Source organism: Pieris rapae, chromosome 9 (assembly GCF_905147795.1).
Source record: "Pieris rapae chromosome 9, ilPieRapa1.1, whole genome shotgun sequence".
In the NCBI taxonomy this organism is placed as follows: Eukaryota; Metazoa; Arthropoda; class Insecta; order Lepidoptera; family Pieridae; genus Pieris; species Pieris rapae.
In genome coordinates, this window is record NC_059517.1 from 8,958,349 (window position 1) to 8,979,826 (window position 21,478).

Genomic DNA, 21,478 nt, shown 5'->3' on the forward strand with positions numbered 1-21,478 from the left:
GCTTTCAGGCTTTCATAATGTATATTTACAGAAACCTGGGCGAGCTCTGCTAGGTTACTTAGATTAATGCTCAAGTTTCAAAACGTCTTAAGTCAACGTAGTACTATAATATAAACTTTATAGACAATAGAAGTTATTTAAATGGATTTCTTTAATACACCTTGCGGAATCTTGTCACAAAATAATGCCTCCAAAATAAATCATATACATGAAACAAAATTATATGAGAATATGAAACACCATGCATAATTAATAAGAATACAGCCTGCGTGACTTATACGTTTTGAATCGCTGAAATATGTTATTTCTGGTAAGTCCTTGGGCTTTAACTTTAAAGCAATGCTCAAAAAAATTCATTCCGACCTTGATAGGATTTAACTTTCTCTTTAAAACAAATGAGTATATGATATACAGTAGTATATAATATATCAACTTAAACTTACTTACTTTAAAAAAAAACAATTATATACAAATTATTTTTTTCGTAATCCACTTCTAATAAAAATATATATACATGAACAAACAATTACACTAAAATATAACCAAGTATGGAATACGTAAGATTCGCAAAAAGGTTTATACTTTTGCAAAAGAAAAAAATAAAATATTAATTACATTTATCTAATTCATACATAATTTGATTGTGCGAAAGTGTGTATGTGGGGTATGTTTAAGATGAAGAAGATTTTGCGCTATGGATAGTTTTAATACTCATTTTAACCATGTTCAGTCAGTCAATGATTAAATACTAGTCGTTGTTTGTCCGTGCCACAAAACTGAGTTGAATTATTAATGGAAGACTATTAAAATATTACCTGAATTTGCAAATTGTATGTTACTTTATTTATTACCTATAACTGAGGCAACTTTTTTTAATTTACACTCACTTTATATTTACAATTAATAAATTTACTAATAATACAACTTGAAAATGTATATAGCTAAATAAGACCGATGCATGTTCTTCTAAATTCAGTGATTAATGGTGGAGATTGCCAGTTCTTCTCAATTCTTCAATGACTCAAGAACTGGCACTAAATATATGTGTATGTGTTAAGGTTTAATGACTAATGTAGACAATGAATAGATGCCACTTAGATTAGAATATTTACATAATTTACAATACTAAATAATAATCTTTTGTGTATGTCAAATTATTTATAAACGGTTTTATTTATAGAAACAATTGTTCGGAAAGCTTAATGTTTTAAATTTCCAACTTTTGCTTACGTTATGTTCTATTAAAACGAGGTGAGAAATAAGTAGTTCCGCCATGTTTGTTGAGTGCGAGTTCTTTGTTTTATGTTTTAAATTCATTGTTAGTAGTTTAACGATTGCTGATTATATCAAACATAACTAACTACAAGGAGAGTTAAGTCATTTTTGCAATGCAATTTTAGAAATGATTCAGTAAATTCTGTGAGTAAAATGAAGGAAATTCTGATTAAATTCAGGTCACGTAGGCCATTTTTCAGTAAAAATTTGTATACTCGCGATTTTCCGGGAGATCGTAACGAGATATTTTTTTATTTTTTTAGAATTATATATTTAAAACCGGGCTAGTAGTTGTAATCCGAGGGATATCTTAAATTAATTATAGAGCAGTGTTAGTCTAGTTAGGCTTATGTATGTTCGATCCCCAGCTGTGCACTAATGGACTTTCTATGCCCGCATTTCACATTTGTTAGAACGGTGAAGGAAAACATCGCGTAGAAACCGGCTTATCATAGACTCAAAAGTCAACAGTGGTTCAAACACAGAAGATTGATCACCTTCTTACCTAATAAATTGACAAATGATCATGAAACACAGAAATCTGAGACAAAAACCTACATAGGCCGTAGTGCCGTTGATATATTTTATCTTGTCTCAACTTTAATCTGTGGCACTTCTTTAAAAACGAGTTAATATGTCAGAGGGATATCTTAAATAAATATGAAATGCTATATTATCATACACATACGTAACAGAAGAATTTAATGAAATGCTAATTTATGCTAAGCGTTCTTTGGCCATACCATGACCGTACAATTTGCCCAGTCACGCTTTCATAGTTTTATAAGCGTGGCGATTTCCCAAATCATCTGAGTTATGCCCCGAGAGTATAACAAGACGTAAGCATTCTCTTCAACATTGCATTTATTCGTTACATAGCATTTAATATATCATTATTTCGCTTATATTCTATTGTTTTACTCGAATGGTTAATATGGAGTAATAAAATCCTCTATTATTAAGTACCACGATGACCCAGGACCCATACACTATTGAGACAGCCTGAAGGACGGATTCTTTAAGTAAAGAGCGTACCAATTCTAAAAAGGCCGGCGACGCACGAGCAAGTCCTTGGGCATTGAGTGTCCATAGGCGGTGATATCATTTAACATAACGGGCAGAACCTCTAAGCGAGAATCTGTTCTGCCTAGTTGTCACCAGTTCTATAAAAAAAATATTCTGGTATTCGAAAAATAAACTAAGGAAATTATATGAAAACAGTGAGGTGGAATTATCACAAACTGTTATTATCACACAAAACATGTTGAGACACTTGTTAATCAATGAACAAAAAGAGTTTGAATATAACATGAATTGTATTTCAGCACGAAGTCGTGAGAAAATAGTACGATTCGAATTTCAAAGCCGTACTAGAAACATAATAAATCACATAAAACTGCTTTCGACGGTCTTTGACAACATAATACTTGTGTACTGAGTGAATTTTTGATATTTTGCCAAGGAGATGCTGGGTACGTACGCCCCCTGGCGACATTTTGTCTAACTTGCGTTATTTTAAAGTTTTTTTAAGACAAATTCAAAGAAAACTCTGCTGCACCGTATTCTTGAAACTTAAATGGTGACGAAAACGAACAAGAAAATTAATATTAAAATTGAATAATGGATAGCCAAGGCTTAAAACAGGAATAAATTTTCGTAATTTTAATAAGAGTTCCGATAAAAATGTATTAATTCAAGCAATTTAATAATGACGTTCGTTGTTTTATAAAACACGGGCAAGGGCTCACCTCATGTTAAGTGATACCGCCGCTCACCGCCCATGTGGCTCTTAATGCCAGAGAATTCGCAAATGCGTTGCCAGCCTTTTAAGAATTACTGTTCTAATAACACATCTGGATATAAACATATTTTTTTGTTATATTATAGGTTAGATCGTATTGTTCCATGATGTTTAAGTGAAGACACATGTATATAAAAAAAATATTGTAGTGAGAACTGTCTTATTCAAAGCAAAACCATTAGTAGTCTACACATTCATGCTCGCTATTTTTAAAGAAAAATCTAAAAAATTTAATATTTTCAGATTTGTAATTCATACTTAATTTAGCGACAGTTTTTTCAATAAAATGCTTTAAATATGTACAAGATACAAAGGGGGTTTATTAGCTAAATTTGTATGAAAACTTGTTGACACGAACTGTCATTTTCATACAAATTAAGTTTACGTCTTTCTACATACAAGACTGTCAATGAACATTACCTTAAAGCTATTAACTAGAAAATCAACATAATATAACTTATCAGCCATAATAAATTAAATATTTATTCATAACAAATAACATAATACATAAAAATATACCTAATAACTAACCTTAAAATTTAATAATAAATTTAAATTTGATTTTCAGCCATAATTATAGATTGATATTCATGTAAAGTAACATTTTGACCTGTTATATTCGATGTAAAAAGACAATATTCTTCAAGATTCCGTTACATTTGAATCACAGGGTTTGAAGTGCGGTTCGTGCCGTAGTATTTACAATAGAGCTTCAAATCGATCCTTAAAGTACACAATCTATTGTGTTGAGGGATCCTTGATTTTCCCGATATAGAACGCAATTGTTGAACTGGGTTGTTCTTTTCACGAGTTTTCTCATATTAAAGTTGCTTTGGGCAGCTTGTCTGTTGCTCAAATGGAAAATGATATATTGATTAGATCGAAAAACTAATCAAACGAGCTTTAAATTAACTATTGTGAGCTTTTAGCAAAGGGGCTTTTAAGGGTTTTTACCAAAGATTTTCACGTAAAGTGATGCCGCCGCCCATGGGCCATTGCCACATTGCCAGAAAGCGTTAGTGTTGCCGGGGTTTTACGAACTGGTACGCTCCTCCCTTGAAGGTCCCTAAATTGAGTTGTTTCGGAAATACTTCAATGGGTATAACTTCACTGGTTTCACATAGTGGTGGTAAGCGGCTACAACTGCCTTAAAAACGCAGAGTAGTGGAACGAAGGACGTCGAGGTGATACTTGTACTCTGCCTTGACATCCGCGTTCGATGGTGAAGCTCAGCTGCAGGCATTAATCCGAATGATACTTCTGAATGTCCGAATACGAATAGGGCTTACATTATACATTTTGCGACATCTATATGGCTTTATAAAGAAATCATAGTTAACGTTATAATTATTATATTCACTTTATCAGGATTAGTATTAGCTACTTATTAGGTACTTAGTAACTGCCAATGCGACCCTGACTTGAGATCTTGATAAGTTTGTTGGGATCAAAGTTGCTATATTCACTATACCGAAATTAAGTATGGGTACGCGTACTCAAATTCAAACTCAAACTCAACAATATCTTTATTCATATTGGTAAACATGTACACTTATGAACGTCAAAAAATAAAAATTAAATTAATTGTAAGTTTACATTTACAACCAGTTCGCAAGTCAAGGGCGTAGAGCTGTTATATAGTATAGTTGTTACAGAATGTTAAAAATCCCATACAAATATCTGAACAAGTTGGTTTTCCTCTATTATACAATGTAGTTTCACGAATTTCCTAACTCGATCCTACTACAATGGATGGCTACGAATAAATTATGACTTGCAAGCTGTACCTTGCTCAAACATTGTCTTTGGAATAATACTTGATACATAAGTAAGATATATTGCCGTAGCGAATTGTATTTCACTATTAATTTAACGAATATTTTCTTCAACGAAACGGTAAAACTGATTTGTTAAATATAATATTTATAATAACATATTTCTAATGTAGTATGTGTTTGTGTGCGTATTGGTCTGAGAATCGAACAACATCTATTTTTCATCCCCTAAATTTTTTTATTTATTTTTTAGACAAAATTTTTTGTTTTTATTTTTTTACGATACACCATACAAAAATACATGCAAACCTAAATTTTCACCCCTCTACAATCATCCCTTATGTTTTTTGTTAATTATAAACTTTAATTTTTTGGCACAAAAACATGGCAAAACAACGTTTGCCGGGTCAGCTAGTTAGATATAATTTTTTTAAGAAAATTAAATTATACTTATTAAATTATACTTTTTTTTTGTATCTATTTCCTAATTATTCTGCAAGAACCCTTCCACAGATGAAGGCCCCTCCAAGGAACTCCAAGTATCTTCGTTTTGGATAAGGTGCATCATACATAAAATACAAAATAAGCCTTAATTAAGGTTTTTTTACAAAACAAAATAAATAACTTTGTGTATCTCATGATTGCATTTACAATCGCAAGTAAAAATGTCACGGAAAATTAAAAATTAATTGGTCAAACACGTTTGCCATAACGAAGATTCACGAAGAGGTAAGAAGTAGTACACAAATAATAAATAATAATATAATGTTTGGTATTACAGACAAAACCGTTAACGACGACATCATTTAGAACAGTATACCGGTTATATTGACTAAAATCTCGGCTGAATTCTATTGTATTAGCTACTTAATAACAACGTCATTGTCTGTTACGATGCTTTTACGACCAAATATGAGCAGTCCCTTCGATGTCGTTAAACGATATTTTGACTCTATTTTTTGTGAATATTATTTATTTTATAAGCCATACATGTTATGACTAAGTCGGCTGACTATTTCTGTCTTTTCTCTAATCATCAGGCAAACCGCTAAGATTTACTTACCAGAACAAACCATCAAGTATTAGACATAACTTTGGGGCCGTTAAGTATAACGTAATGTCAACAGTAATTATTTAATTTTTTACACATATTACCCACACATTGTTTATGCTTGAAGACGTAATTAATTTTCGAGGATTCCTACAAAAACTTAATACGTTTATGTACTGTTACTTTTGAGAGCTTTGATTACTTTTGCTGACAAGAGCAAGGAGGGGGTTAAAATCTTCTTACTCTACTTCTTACTTGAACGGCCCCTTTGTATAAATTAGAATTTCCTACAGATTTTACATTCACAAACGTGTGTTGTAGTATTTTATTTTAACTGTACAAATGTAAAATACAAGTTGAACTTGCAAAAGCCTTTGTAAATATTAAATTTTATTTTATTCCGTTATGCGGTAGTACAAACAAACTGGGGCAACAGTGCTTCAACGAGAAATGAAATTTACGTTTTAACAATAAGAGCTATATTCCTGTAAATTGTGTTTAAATTTAAAAAGGATTCTTTGTAATGTAAATACACATTGTGATAGAAATCCAGTGGATTGGTTGGACTCGTGTTTAATTCCATCAAAATTATACATTCACCAACCATATTATAATAAAACAATAATATAAACTTTCTGTCTCGTCTAACCGGAGGCCTACTTACTTCTGGCTTCAGAAAATAAAATAAAGTAAAGTTCAAAGACACACCTTCAAGAAACAAAGGGCAGAATTCACCAAAAGAAAATACAATTTCCAACACAAATTAATATAATGAGAAACAACATATAGAAACAAAAATATTCTAAACTAGATAGTATAGATCATGTCTTACCCCTAAACACTACAACGTCGAGGAAACCAACTATTTTAATTAGAGCCTATGAGAACCGTCGCGAGATTTGTGGCCACAGCAGTGGAAAATCAACCTTGTTTATATGTCGGCTATACTATTGACAAGTATATAATATGTTAAAATATAAGTTGTCTATCATTTATCCTGTATACTCTGTGGCAAATTACTACGATTGGTAGCAACATCACTTTCTCTGCCCTGTGACATAATAAAAGACAGATCGTTGTACTCCAAAACTTTTATTACCCAAAAGTCAATAATATAATATACTTAATTAATATACCATAATACAATCAATTGGATATTTTTTTTGTGAATCAATGAAATGACGACACGAATTTATATTAATGTTTAAAGAACTTTATTTCTCATTACAAAACAGAAATATTTTATTTACATGAGAAACTTAATATTAATATGTATATATTATATACGAGCGAGATACACGTCGCCATTAGCCGTAACAATTTTAGTCAGCTATGTTCATTCTAACATGCATCTTTAATGCCTTTTTGAATTTGTCAAACACTCCAATATTGCGAATTTGAGATGGTAATTGATAAATAATTGCACACCCTCATACCTAATAGATTTCTTCAAATAATTTGTACGTGGCTTCGGCAAGATAAGCAAACTCGCTCGACGAGTATTGCGTGTCGTTGTGTATTTGATTTTTTTAAACGACAAGCAACTATGGATAGAGTTATTTAAATTTTTTATATTTATTATTATTATAACCGACAAAAAAGGTTCTCTTTTTGCAAAGGCTTTATCATACCGGCTCCAGTAGGGAACCCGTATAAAAATATAAGAATATTACCGTCAATATTTAGAAAATTCAGAATATGATAATTTTATATTTAACGTTTTCGTCCCATTCTTTGGCTATCTAAATAACTAATCTAAACTTTGCTAAAATTACCGTTTTAAATATTATTGTAATACTTTTTTGAACATCGCTTGAAAATCTCTTTAAATCTTCGGTATGAGAATTTATCTTACGGAAGTTCGATTGTTTCTAAATCCATGGATTCAATTCAAACAATTCAATTTAAATACGCTTAAATGGATTATAAGTCTTGAAACCAATTTCTGCATTATTTAACCTTTTTTAATATTATATAATATTATGCTCATTAACTAGGGACCTGACGAGCAGTCAAGTATATGATTTGCTCGTATTTCGTATTAATAGGAATTAAAATTTGGACAAATACTGCAGGTCTGCGAAGCATGTTCTTCATATACATTTTTTAAATAAAACAATCTTTAAAAATTCATAACTTGTGAAATCTGTCAGAAGAGTCTACCGTTTTGACTTTCATTTTGACAATGTTTCTTTACGGCCAAAATTAATATGCAATCAATCTCTTTAAAAGAAATTAAGCCATCTTAGAATGACAATGCAATCCATGGATTGATAAACAAATATAATTAAACTAATCGTTTAGAGGACGGACCAGAAATTGAACATTGCCCTCTGTATGAAAATGAATGTTTACACATGCCAATAACTTATCCGTCTATTTTGACAGTTGCTTCGATCCAAATCAATCTCGAATTGCTATCGGTGAAATTCGTACGATTTGGGTTAGGGATCACATTCCTTATTATTATCGCTATTAAAAGTTCGCCACAAGGCTAATAATATACATACTTTGTACGACCACGTCTACCACCAGTGTGTCATTTGCTTGTGTCTGTCTTTATTTTGCTCAACAGCTCCCTAACTTGTGGAAAAATTAAATTGTGGTAAATTAAAAATACTAAATCAGTTGTTAAGTAGACGGCGAGTATCCCTTAACGTAGGTTTTAGGTTCAATTTCCTGGGATAAAAGATTGCTTCCCGCATTACGCATAAGGAAAATCCATCACAAAACACATAATAATAGAGTGATACTATGACTTATAAATAGACAATTTAATTATTAAATTTTAAGGTTAGTTATTAGGTATATTTTTATGTGTTATGTGTATGTTATTTGTTTTGATGAAAATTGATAATTGGTAACATAAAAGACAGTACATATATACATACATATATATTAAGATGTTTAGTATGTTACAAAAGCTTAGCTCATAATTGATCCAATTCTTGACATATTCAAGTTTAATTTACTGCGCTATTCAAATGCGAACAATGTAGTTTGTTCACGACATTAGCTTAGAAGCTACAACACAATAGCCCCTGCAGCTTATCTAGCTTCTGTTGGTTGATTGGTTTGTAACTATTTTTAACCCTCGGGGCATCGTTACAAGTTTCAAGTATGTATTGTGCTCTCTGAGCTCCACGAGAAAGTTACTCTGCTTGCACTATTCTGTTTGTCAGAAACTAACTGGACTTCTACGAACGAGCTTTTCCACTATCATCACTGGCTAGATAGAGAAGAGATTGTAGGTGTCGATACAGTCTTCACTTTAAATCCTAAACAATGTCCGTAAAAAAAGTACCAAATAGCTATGCAACACATAAATTATTCGAAAGATAAAAGTTTCGAATAAGATACTTCGCGTTTCATGACGAATAACGCTATCTGACAGTCGTCAAACGCAAAAATACTGTTTATCCTACCAATAAGTAATAAATGGCTTATTTGGAACTTATCCGGACATTGTAAAACAGATCCTTAGTCTTCTTTTTGTTCTTTAGATTTGTCATTAATATTAATCAAGCGATATATTATTTTATGGACGATAAAAGACAATATTCTTGTTTCTTAGAGCTGGTTCCATATGTTTCTATGAAATATGTTGCCATATTTGTATAATTTTTTATACTTTAGCCAAGCCGATGCATAATTTAGTAGCAATGCAGAGTTTCATGTTTAATATTGCCCAAAGTAGATTTAACCTTATTTTCTTGGACCAGTGAATAATTTATGCGCGCGCCGGATGCCCTGTGAAGGGGACATTAATAAAATATATTACAAGGGATAATACAAAAATTAAGTCACGTTTTTTAAGCTTTTTTAGCCTCAAAAAACTCTATTTGTGTAACCTTTTCTTTAGGTATTTAGTTTTAGAATTAGCCTGGTACTGTTATAGTACGGTGTAATAGCTTTGATCAAATAGTAATTTATATAACATATATTATTATAAATTATAAACCACAACTAACCAATTCTTATACGATTAATAAAATAAAATAAGAGTTAATTAAAATTCATCGTCGGCATTAAAAAAAATGATTTTAGAAACCGATACAATTATTATGTAACCCAGAATTGAAGTGATACTAACGTAACCTCTGTGCCATGGAGATACAATTAAATGAAGAAAGAAGTTAATTGGGATATCGCTATAATATTTATGAATTGATGTGGATTTTAAATTAAGTTCGTTTCCTCGGGTGCAAGGCGAATCTTATTATAGTTTCATTGACATTATTCTTTGAAGTTGGTTGTTTAAAATAGCTTCTGCATTCTTTCTTATTTAAATGAATATCTCGATACGATATTAAATTAAAATAAATAAATGGTTTTCTTTGTGAAGTCTGGGCCTTCGATTTCTGTCGTTTGTCTGATCGTTTGTCAAACAAAAAGCCAATTAGGTGATCAGCCGGTTTCTCCATTATGTTTTCCGTTGGCAAATGTTAAATGCGTACGTGGAAAAAAGTCTATAGATGCACAGCCGGGGATCGAACCTACGTCCTCTGGCCAACACTGTTCTTCGTGCATAACATAAATTGATTGAACAAAATGTATAACTTTGACCATATAAACCTATATATGCCATTTATATTATATATGGTCAAAGGGGACCACACTGTGATAGTTAAATTAGCGTACTTTATGGTCTAGGACTAACCAGCTGCAGTCCACCAGTACTGTTCCACCTCTACATGGAGTCGCTCAATATACAGCAACCAAATACCCAAACAATATAAACTTACCTTTATCATCAGCCCGAAACTCAGCTTCCAGTTCAGCCTTGCTCGGTTCTTGCTGGCTCTTCTCAGCTGGTTTCTCAACCGCCTTCATACTTATTGATTTTCTTGTCTTGTGCCCTCTGAAAACCGCTTGGATTTTTGTGGCAGCTGCTTCTTCTGAGGGACCACCCTGCTCCGCCGATTCTTTTTGTTTCTCCTCTGAAATATAAGAAAGAGTACTTAGTGTTTGTAAAAAAGATAATCGTTTGTGTTGTTTGTATTTTTATGTCTTATTGTGTACATTTCTGTTTCGTTTTTGCCACGTAACCAAGTAGGAGAAAAATGGGACCGGTATCTGAATTTCAAACTGAGAGAATAACTATTTTATTACCTAGATTATGCAGAGGATAAACCAATTAAGAAAGCTATTTACGCAGTGGTTTATTATTGAAATATAATTTTAATTTTTATAATTTAATTTAATTGTTTATTTCAGAAAACAAGGTTCCATATCTATCTTAGTAATTACAACTTAATAACTTAAACCTACTAAGGTTTACATTATATTAATACCCGAATCATTCCGCATGAAATGGCGGAACAGTGATTGAGAAATGATAAAGAATCTGAAACAAAATAATAATGGTTTATTTGCATAGCGTTTATAAAAGCTATCCGTGTCCACATATTATAGGGATTTGTTTGTTATATCATGTGTTCGTACATTTTGTGAACAAAAAACCACAAGACGCGTTATATGTACAAAACTAGTAACAATAACTGGAATACTTTGCAAGTCTAGGTTTGCAGAATTGCGATAATAAAACAGAATGTAAGTGTATATTGCTACGGAAACGTCCAACTTTTGAAAATGTAATAAAACTTAATAGCCATTCGACGATAGTAAACTTAAGTGTTATGTTCACTCAGATTGACCGAACATATACGAGAACTCTTAAATTTTTTCATTTATTTAGTAAATGTTCTTTTCATTCGGTCAACGGTCAAACGGAAGAACAGTCGTGTTTGTTTAGAGATTCTGACCAATCAGAGCCAACGAGAACGCCACCATTTTGTGTTACGTTTATATTATTCTCTCCCTAGTCTGAGAAATACAAGCCAAGAAACTACAAATTTTCCTCGTCTATGAACTTATCTTGTTATAGAGATTCAACACGTTTGGCTCAGTTATCTGTTTTAATAGAGTGTTCTTAAATGTACTAAAATATAGTTGTAGAACAGATAAACTAGAAGCGGCAGCAGTGAAGTCTATTTGATCGGACATACCTTAATCAAATTCAGGAGGGAAAGAGAACGAGAAATCGAACGAGAGTAATGGAACCAAAACGGATCAAGAGTGGTTTGTCAGGACCGTAGAAAGTGATGCATGTTAGTGTAAACATAGTAGACTAAAATTGAGACGGCTAATGGCGACGTGTATCACGCGCGTATGTATACATTAGACTGATTATTTTTTTTTTAGTAAATATATCTAAAAAGCTTCTTTGTTAGACAACAAGAACCAAAAGACACCAAAAAGGGAAATTTGTGGGGGTCCCCCATGAGCCAGCTCAATTTTCTAGATATCAAGCTCATTTTTAGGAGATTTTTTATTGTCTAACAAAGAAGCTTTTTAGATATATTTATTTAAAAAAAATTAATCTTTTTAGTATACATTTTAATATTAAGTTTCTCATGTAAATAAAATATTTTTTTGTGTAATGAGAAATAAAGTTCTTTTAACATTAAATATTATGTATTTCATGTAGACCAAAAAATCTTACTGAATATTTATGGATTGCAAACAATGTTTTATTATCGTTGTGGAACCGAGGATTATTGCGTATTCACACGCGACCGATGTTTGGTACAATGAATAAAACTATCATTACAGGGTATCAAACTTGAAATATGGTTATTTTCCTACTTATTACGGCATATACATATTTTTACCGGTGTTTTGAAACACACAAGCTGCGTAGTGAAATTTTTCAAGGAGAGATGTTTTATTACCGTGCGAAATAAACTTGATCCATTTGTAAGATCACATTCCAACACGAAGCAGACAAATGAGGTCCATTTTTTAAAAACAAAACAGAATTGTTTTTTTATTATTTCTAATGCCTGCCAGTATTTTTTTTCTTTTCAAGGAGAATGAACGCATTATGAGTTTTGTTCTACAACTTATTAATGTTTATACATTATTTATCTATCGTCTACATATCATGTCAAGGAGCCTATTATTAAAACAGACTAAGATAATTAATTAACAATCAAGTTGTACCGACACCTAAATTATATTTTCTAAAAATGGCGACGGACATCGAATTTTCGCTCTATGTGCATATCTGTTCGTTGTAAGCATGCTCACAACACCTGAATATTCGCGATTCGCCTGTGCTCCATCTCATCCACAGATGCAGTCAAAATGGCGGACGTAGAGGTGGTGGCGAGTGACTTATAATGTAACATTCAAAAGGATTCGCCAAAAAACCGACAGCCGAGTGGATCGCACTCGGGCGCTCGGCGCTCGTATCTAGCTGCTCGGCTCCATGTACATGCCGAATATTCGACTTGTAACGTGCTCACATCGAGCGAATATTCAATGTCAGTCGCCACCTTAAGGCTTCTAATCCCTGCGATGACGTCTTACATAAACACGCGAACAAATTTTTTCCGACCGCTAAAGATATTTAGAATTTCGACATAATAACCTATCAAATATTCGTTAATTTGTAGATATTGCATTGGCAAATGAAAATATCAGAAGTATTAGGAAGGCTTCGGGCCTAATCTTCAAAGTATCAAATGCTTTTAATTAATAACATGCGGCACTATTATTTGACAACCATCAAAAAGTCACAACTGATAAGCCTTGTTTGCGGACGTTTTAATTATTTACGGCTCTGAATGTGGTAATATGTACCCACAGGAACTGATTGCATATTTACCGGCGCTGATTTGCCAGAATTGCCATCAAAATGGTCATGAAACAGAATTGGATATCAAAAATTTGATACATGATAATCCTACATATGACTCTAGATTGATTAGTATTTTTTATAAGTTTTAACATTTGGAGCTTTTTTTTTTAATACTTATATCTCACCAATATGTCCGTTAGACTGGTAAAAAAATCGGACGCGGGTTATCCCGGATAAAGTTAAAAATACGTCGTGGACAGGAAGCTACGCGAGCTCAAAGTTCCCGTTTGTAAAGCGGAAACGTGTTCATAGGCCAAGACCCCACCATGGCCCAAGCCGAGGTTCGAGTCTCAAAGGAGACGCCCTTGCGCAAGTCACGGATAAAACGACCATTAAGCTGAGCAGGCCAACAGCAAGATTCAATCAAAAAAAACAGAGATTCTTCAGATCAGATCAGAGGAACTTGGGTCGCTGCGCCAGAGAGGTAATTGAGTAGTCACTATTTAACGTCTACCTTCCTTTCTCCACAGGAAATCCTTTACCTTCCTGTACCATTATTTGGGTGATGCAGTTCCTCGTTCATGTTCCACTCCTTTACATATGAAAGAATTTTGCTCATAAGAAGGTAATGGCAGATTGTTTAATAAAACGGTTTGTATAAGTAAGAAGAATATAATATAAGAAGTACGTAAGAATATTTTTCTACTTATGTGCCTATAAGTTTAATTAAGCCGTATTTAATTTTCTTTTAAACCACTATTCCACGTACCGTTACTTAAAGTCGAGGTAAGTTAAGGATTAGGAGAGCCTCGGGCCTCATAAAAAGTTGAAAAATAAGATAAAAATCCTTGAGTTGGGTAATAATTATGAAAAGTGTATCTTTAGGGATTTTCGGTGCGAAACTTTTGTGAAATATATTTCTATAATTAATATAATTTATGCAACGTAATTTTAATGCCCGAAAAATTTAAGATTGTGCTTAATAGAAGTATGAGCAGTGCATGTACACTACCATATACAGACGTATATTGTTATTTGTAGAGTGGGTAGTACATTATCTAGTTACCTAGGCATTCTTAAACACACATTTGAGAAAGGAAGATCCTACTCTTCCTCTGACCAAGAGTTAGAATCCTCGTCCATTGACTAGCCTGAAGGCACCATTGTCATAGGTCGAAAAGGTGTTAATAATATATATTTATTAAATAATTTATGATAAATTATTGAGGATTTTCAAAATAAACCACAATTTTTTTCTCTAAAAATACAAAGTTTATTATCACGCTTTTACAACATAACAACAATTATTGTTTAACTATGTCTATTATTCTTATGTTACATGAAAGTACAAAGAAACGACATTTAAAGTTCTCTAATATCGATCAATTATATCCTTTAATTTATCGCTATACACGTTTTTATAACAGCGAAATTGCACTTAATAATTTGAACATCATCCATCAGTGGGGACTCCGAAGCGTCGCCTAGCAACTTCCACAGACAACTTATAAAACCGCAAAGCGCGCCAAATTCAAATTAATTAAATGTCATTTCATCATATATATATAGCCAGCAGGAATAACTTTGATAGTGGGTTTTAGGACATAAGTGAGTGAATATACGAGTAGTTTCGGTGTCGCTACAACACTTATTAATTTACCACAGTATGTTCATTTGTTACAAACATAGAAACATTAATATTTTCCTCTTTATAATATTAGTATAAATAACAACAAACTTGGCTAATTATTTAATATCAGGAACTTCTGTAATCGACTATGAAAGTTTAAACTAACTTAAAACCTAGTTTAAAATCGAAATAGTAAATTATTCAGTCAGTTTAATAATATAATAATAAAGTTAATCAAAAAAATCTAATAAACTTCAGTTTTGATTTGCTTCAAACGGAAATTTAATTTGTGGACAACCAAATAGCTCTAAATAACGGATCAAAAACTGATATAATCCAATCATAAAGCACAATTCATTTATAAAACAGGCTGAATCATAAAATTGGAAGTTTATTATTTAGCCACTAGCACGGGTGGACATTTTTTTTAAGTTTTGTAGATATTGAAATGTATTTTAATATTGTGTTATGTTTTCTTGTCTAAACATCATTACAGTCACATCAATCGTTTTCGTAGCGCATGCGAGGAAAGATATTTTATAGGCATTTTTACACCGTTGGTAGGATTATTGTAATTTTAGTAGGGATCTATATTTTGAGATCTTGCGCATGACTTTGCAATCCTATATATATATATAATTTAAAATTACTTTTGTCATGTTCACCGAGAGTTCACATAAATTTGAAAGAGAAATATTGGATATAATAAGCATACAAATTTGTTGCCTCTCCGCATTTACTGTTTTGCCTATAACGCATAAATTAAGTTATTCTAATGTTTTGGAGTCGGGTAAACAAAAGACAGTATTACATACATTTTAGTTCCTTGTTGAGATTGGCCCCAGGGCTTTTACTAGAAATCAGGGCACACTCAATCAAGTGCTCTCACGGCGAGCTGACAAAGGAGAAGTACATAATGTCAGTAACTATGCTAACGAACTAGATACGGCCTATATTGACGATATATCAAAGTTCATGTTGTATCGGCCATGTGCCATTTTTACGTTATATTGTTATAACTTCGTATTTTATCGGGATTTAAAAACGAAGAGCAATTCCTATTGAAAATCTGTTATTTTAACAGGTTTTGTTTTCGTTTCGCTGATCTCCGACGCTACTAGATCTATAAATTAAAAATGCCACAATGCTTTGTTCTTTATAAGCGGATGTTTAGTTCGATATTAGAAAGTAAAACTTCATGAGACCAGGCTATAACTATGGCTTCTATTTAGTAGACGAACGAGCTGTTAGATTAATAATAATAAACGCCCATGGATATTGGACACTTAACGCCAGAAGCTAGCGAATGTGGTCCCCAACGTTTAGATTACATTTGACAATTTATAAGAGTACCTACCTCATAATTTTAAGTTGGTGTAATTCAATTCATAGATTGCAATGAAAATTGGCACGAAAATGTTTTTCTGATATGAAACTTTTCAAATCATAGCAGTCTGTTATTGTAAGTTGTGTAACCGAACGATTCGAAGGTAATATCCGGTTTTTTCAGCGGTTTTTCGTGAAAATTACTTTCGGCAAGCGATTTAGGAAACTCTGCAAAAATAAAATAAAAATAAATAAATCAGTGGCGCTACAACGTCTTTAAGTCTTGGCCTCAGATTTCTGAATCTGTTTCATGATCATTTTTAAATCTAATAGGCAATTAGGTGATCAGCCTTCAGTGCCTGACACACGTCGACGACTTTTTGGGTCTAAGACATGTCGGTTTCCTCACAATCTTTTCCTTCACCGTTCGAGCAAATGTTAAATGCGTACATAGAAAGAAAGTCCATTGGTGCTCAGCCGGGGATCGAACCTACGACCTCAGCTATGAGGCCGCTGAAGCCACTAGAAACTTTAGGAAACACTTTATACCATTTAATAACTACAAGGCTTCATCACTTCTTTGAAACGTATTCAGAATTCTTTAACAGCTTAAACGGCTAATAATGATTTATTCAAATATGACATAAGTTTACGTACAGAATATAAGTCTATCAAAATGTTAACAAAAATAGTGCCGTCTTAATAGTTATATTGTCTATGTAAATTGAATAAAATGAGTTCATTTGTTTAATCTAAATTATTTTAGTAGTATTACTAAATATAAATCAATCACTCTAATACTAAACTACACATTGTACTTTGTTATTCCATCTGATGAACTCACATCAGGTGGAATGGGCCACCAGGGAAAAGAGAGAGAGGTCGACGTCTGTACTGTGGGTTCAATAATCAAACACCTGGGATCCAATAGTATCCAAATTAAAATCTCAACACAAACAATCCGCGAAAATGGAGGACACCGTGAGCAATTTCTGCATATTTATATGTATATTCAATGTGTAAGACATTCAAGCAGAGGTGTGTAAAGTTTATTTTAATACATTTATTGTGTTTCTAATACAATATATATTACGTCAACTTGTCTTTAAATAATAGATAAAAATGTTCCCCAGGTGTTAGTTACAGCCAACTGATGAGTGAGTGCCATCTGACAAAAGCAGGTGCAAAATTGATTTATCGTGATGACATTTCATTCATTGATAAATCCATCAGATAGATATCGATTCGTCAAATAATCTGTTAGACTAGGGATCCATTTCCAGAATTGACAGCGTAGGTAGATATTTTTCCTATTTTTCCAACTCTCTTCAAAGGTAATATTTTAATAATTGAAAACTAGGAAAACAATACTTGGAACATGTGTTTAATGGATTTATTTTTTTCACTTACAGCCCTTAACAGTGTCTTTCAATAATATCTTAAAAACATACATATTGCACCACAACCACCAAAACGGTTCGTTGCCGTCGATACATAATCATATACCAAAATAAGTCCTGAGAACATACCTGGTTGTACTACTTCTTATTAGGACGGATTCTTACCGGCTCTACGCCCTTGACTTGCGAACTGGTTGTAAATGTAAATTTAAATTTCATTTAATTTGTTTTTCTTGACGTTCATAAGTGTACATGTTTACCTATATGAATAAAGATATTTTGATTTGATTTGATAGGCACACAATAACCTCAGCCATAAGGATATGGAGAAATTGTTAGTTTGGGAACAAAGAGAGGTTAGACTGATGCTGTACCTTGCCTTACAATAATAGTTGACACACAAAAACACTCACTAAAAGTCCCAATGGAGTAAATAACTATTGGTAAGAAATTAACAAAACAGTTTATATAAAAATGCATCTAAATTTACGCAACTAAATCTCAACAATTACTGAAGAAAAATGTGCGGATCGGCCGAGTAAATTATTTTTGTGATTACCCTCATGACCCTCATTATAATAATAATAATAGCCTTTTTTATCGGACATTTCGGCGTATTCTTTATTTTTATTTTTCGTATATTGATTCTTTCTTTCATTTCTGCTTGTCCGCTTGCCAGGTGGCAAAGGCCTCCTCCAATGACCCTCATTAAATATTATAAATAAAAATTATCTATTTCGAACACATATTAATTCTATATAACATCATCTAAATCATAAGATTTTTGCCGCGCACCACTATGTGGAACCAGCTGCCCTCTGAAGTATTTCCATTTTTATTTAACATTTAACTTAATTTATGTAACTTATTAAAGGTTATAAAGGGTTGGATATATTATTTACCATCATAAATAAACCCTCGAGTCACAACTCACAAATGCCAGAGGTAATGTTTTAAATGTCACGTTGTGTTGGTATATATTGTGTAATGATGAGTGCACGAATAAAAATAACTGTGCGGCCACCCAATATTGACTTGATACTCGTAGGACTTTGAAAGACGAGAAATGTTATAAGAGGAAATAGTTCCCTTCCCTATATTTTTTTATAAACTATGAACTATAACTATAACTTAATGTATACTTAAATTTCCGCAACACACTTGCGAGCCTACTGGCTATGTGAGTGTCCATGGGCAGTATCACAACCACTGAGCCTCCTGTCTGTTATATAAAATATATATATATATATATATTTAAGATTGAATAATTAATAATTAAACCGAAGAGTGTAGTTGTAACAATAATAATGTTGACTCAAGTAATTAAATTTCAAAAGATATATTTAATATGTAATGTTAAATCTTTTTTTTTCTGCCAAATTATAGCTCTATCTATATGTTGTAACAAACGCTACTCTTGTCTTTCAGGCCTCTAGTTAAACGGCGCTGTTTAGTTAAAAGGCTAGGCTCTTAATTGAACGGCTAATTAAACTAGTTGACTGCGACATAGATACGAAACACGTTCAATCAATCTCCCGTTCAAATGTAGTATTGCCAAGCCAACCCTCGCCACATTGTAGGAAAAGAGGCAACCCGACGCGTGTTCAAACACATACCTGTTATACCGCCGTTAGAACTTATTGATTAACGGATTATATATTACAATAGATTTTCATCGATCAATGACCTACTTTTCCGGATACCATAATAGAAGCTGGCAAGATTTTTTATTACAAAATATATATCATTATAGAATGTATTTGGAGGCTCCAAAACTTGGAGCAATAAATCAATATAAAGGCCGAGTTGTCAGAAATATTAAGAAGTTTCAGATTTTCAGAAGAATTTGCAATAGGATTGTAAAATACGTTATTGCAAAGCGTAGGAGCGGTACAAGCGACTTGGGAGACGGTGCGCCCTCATTCGCCTATGTATATATAGGAATTTAAATATATATATAAGGAATACTATTGGAGAAGTCCCTAGTTACCACAAGCGTCGTGAAGATTTAAAAAAAGGTACTTTTTACGACAGCATATTTTCATAAATGACTTATTTTCTTTACACCGGTATATGGCCAAGGCTGGAATATTTTATATAGAGCAAAAATTTCTCCGTATATAAAAAAATATTTTTGTAATAGAATGAATTCCAGGAAATTTTCATAAATCCAAATTATCCAAAAATATTCCTTATACGAGTGATGCCTTTTAATATTTGAATATTTTTTAAGAAGTATGTTAGTACAAAACACTCTCTATAAGGCAATGAGGACATTTGGGGAAGAAAAGTACTAATATCCGCGACCGAATATATTCCATTCCATAAAAGCCTAATTTTCTTTAGACCATATGGCTACGGCTATTAGACTGGATCATTTATTTGAGCAAAAATGTCTGCGCATATACTAAATTATTTTTATGCATGTAACGAAGGTGTTCTTCCTTATTAATCATCTAAATTGTATAATATTATTTAATTAAAAAGTATTTGTATTTACTACCCGCATTTTCAACTCGCAACGGATCGACAATTCGTCTAATCTTGAGAGTACATACGTATTAAATTAAATAGTTTACAAATAAATAGCCCGAAATTAAAGTCAATATACAAAAAGAAACAGCAAAACAACACCAACTCATACAACGCAAAGGTAGATTTTGTTAAATTATTATTATTTACACGTTCCCTTTTCATGATGGATGGAAGGGTTAAATTGTTCTACGATGACGTCACAGGACCAACAATGGACCCGTGTTTAATGAAAATTGAGTTTCGTTACGACCTCTCCAAACCCTGTTATAAACAAGGGAACTTTATAAATCGGTTTTGCTTTTTAGTTCAGGTCAATGTTAATGCATTGGTATACGACTACTCAGATTAACAGGAATGCTATACGGGTGTTCAGAAATATTCAGAGATGTTTCCTTACAATGTTCTTCATTAAGTAAATATATTTATTTTTAATCTAAAATACGCAGAAAACTATACAATAAAATATGATATCACATATTTTACAAACATACACATCAAATATATTAGATAAGCAAGATAGCAAGGAAAAAATAAAACCACAAAATAAAAATAATAGTAACTCAAATTAAAGAAAACTTAAACCTCATTAAGAGCATGAATAACAAAGTTATGGTAGGTTGGAAGACTGTTGAAAAATAAAACAATATTTTCGTCAAAGTAATCAAGTTGTAGGAGCAAGATAGTATTCCCAGTGAATGCGACCCTTAGAAGTAGCAGATAAGCGAGCCGTAGGTACGTATAGAAGACTTTTAGTTCTTCTTGATAACAAGGAAAGGAAAATTTTGTAAGACGGTTAGTATAAGATATAATTATGAGCATAGAATGAGAAATCAATGTTTCACGGTTTCGAACACACGACGTCACCCTTGAGAACCGCACGCATTACACTGTATATATTATAATGAATGTAAACTTAATAAAAATACCGAAAATCGGGTACCTTGGGTGTATTAAAACTTGGCCCTGTACTTAACGTTTAAATTCAAGTTTTCGAAGTACATTTCTTTCATGAATAATATATTTATTGTATTAAGCATAAA

At 32.4% G+C, this 21,478-nt stretch overlaps 1 protein-coding gene across 1 annotated transcript in view; it reads right to left on the minus strand.

Moving 5' to 3' along the window:
- LOC110993848 (sperm surface protein Sp17) overlaps positions 1-21,478 on the minus strand; it is a 67,413-nt gene that overhangs the window by 18,089 nt on the left and 27,846 nt on the right. The window contains exon 3 of the mRNA XM_022260213.2: positions 10,648-10,842. Coding sequence (XP_022115905.2) covers positions 10,648-10,842 — 195 coding nt within the window. The remainder of the gene's footprint in view (positions 1-10,647; positions 10,843-21,478) is intronic.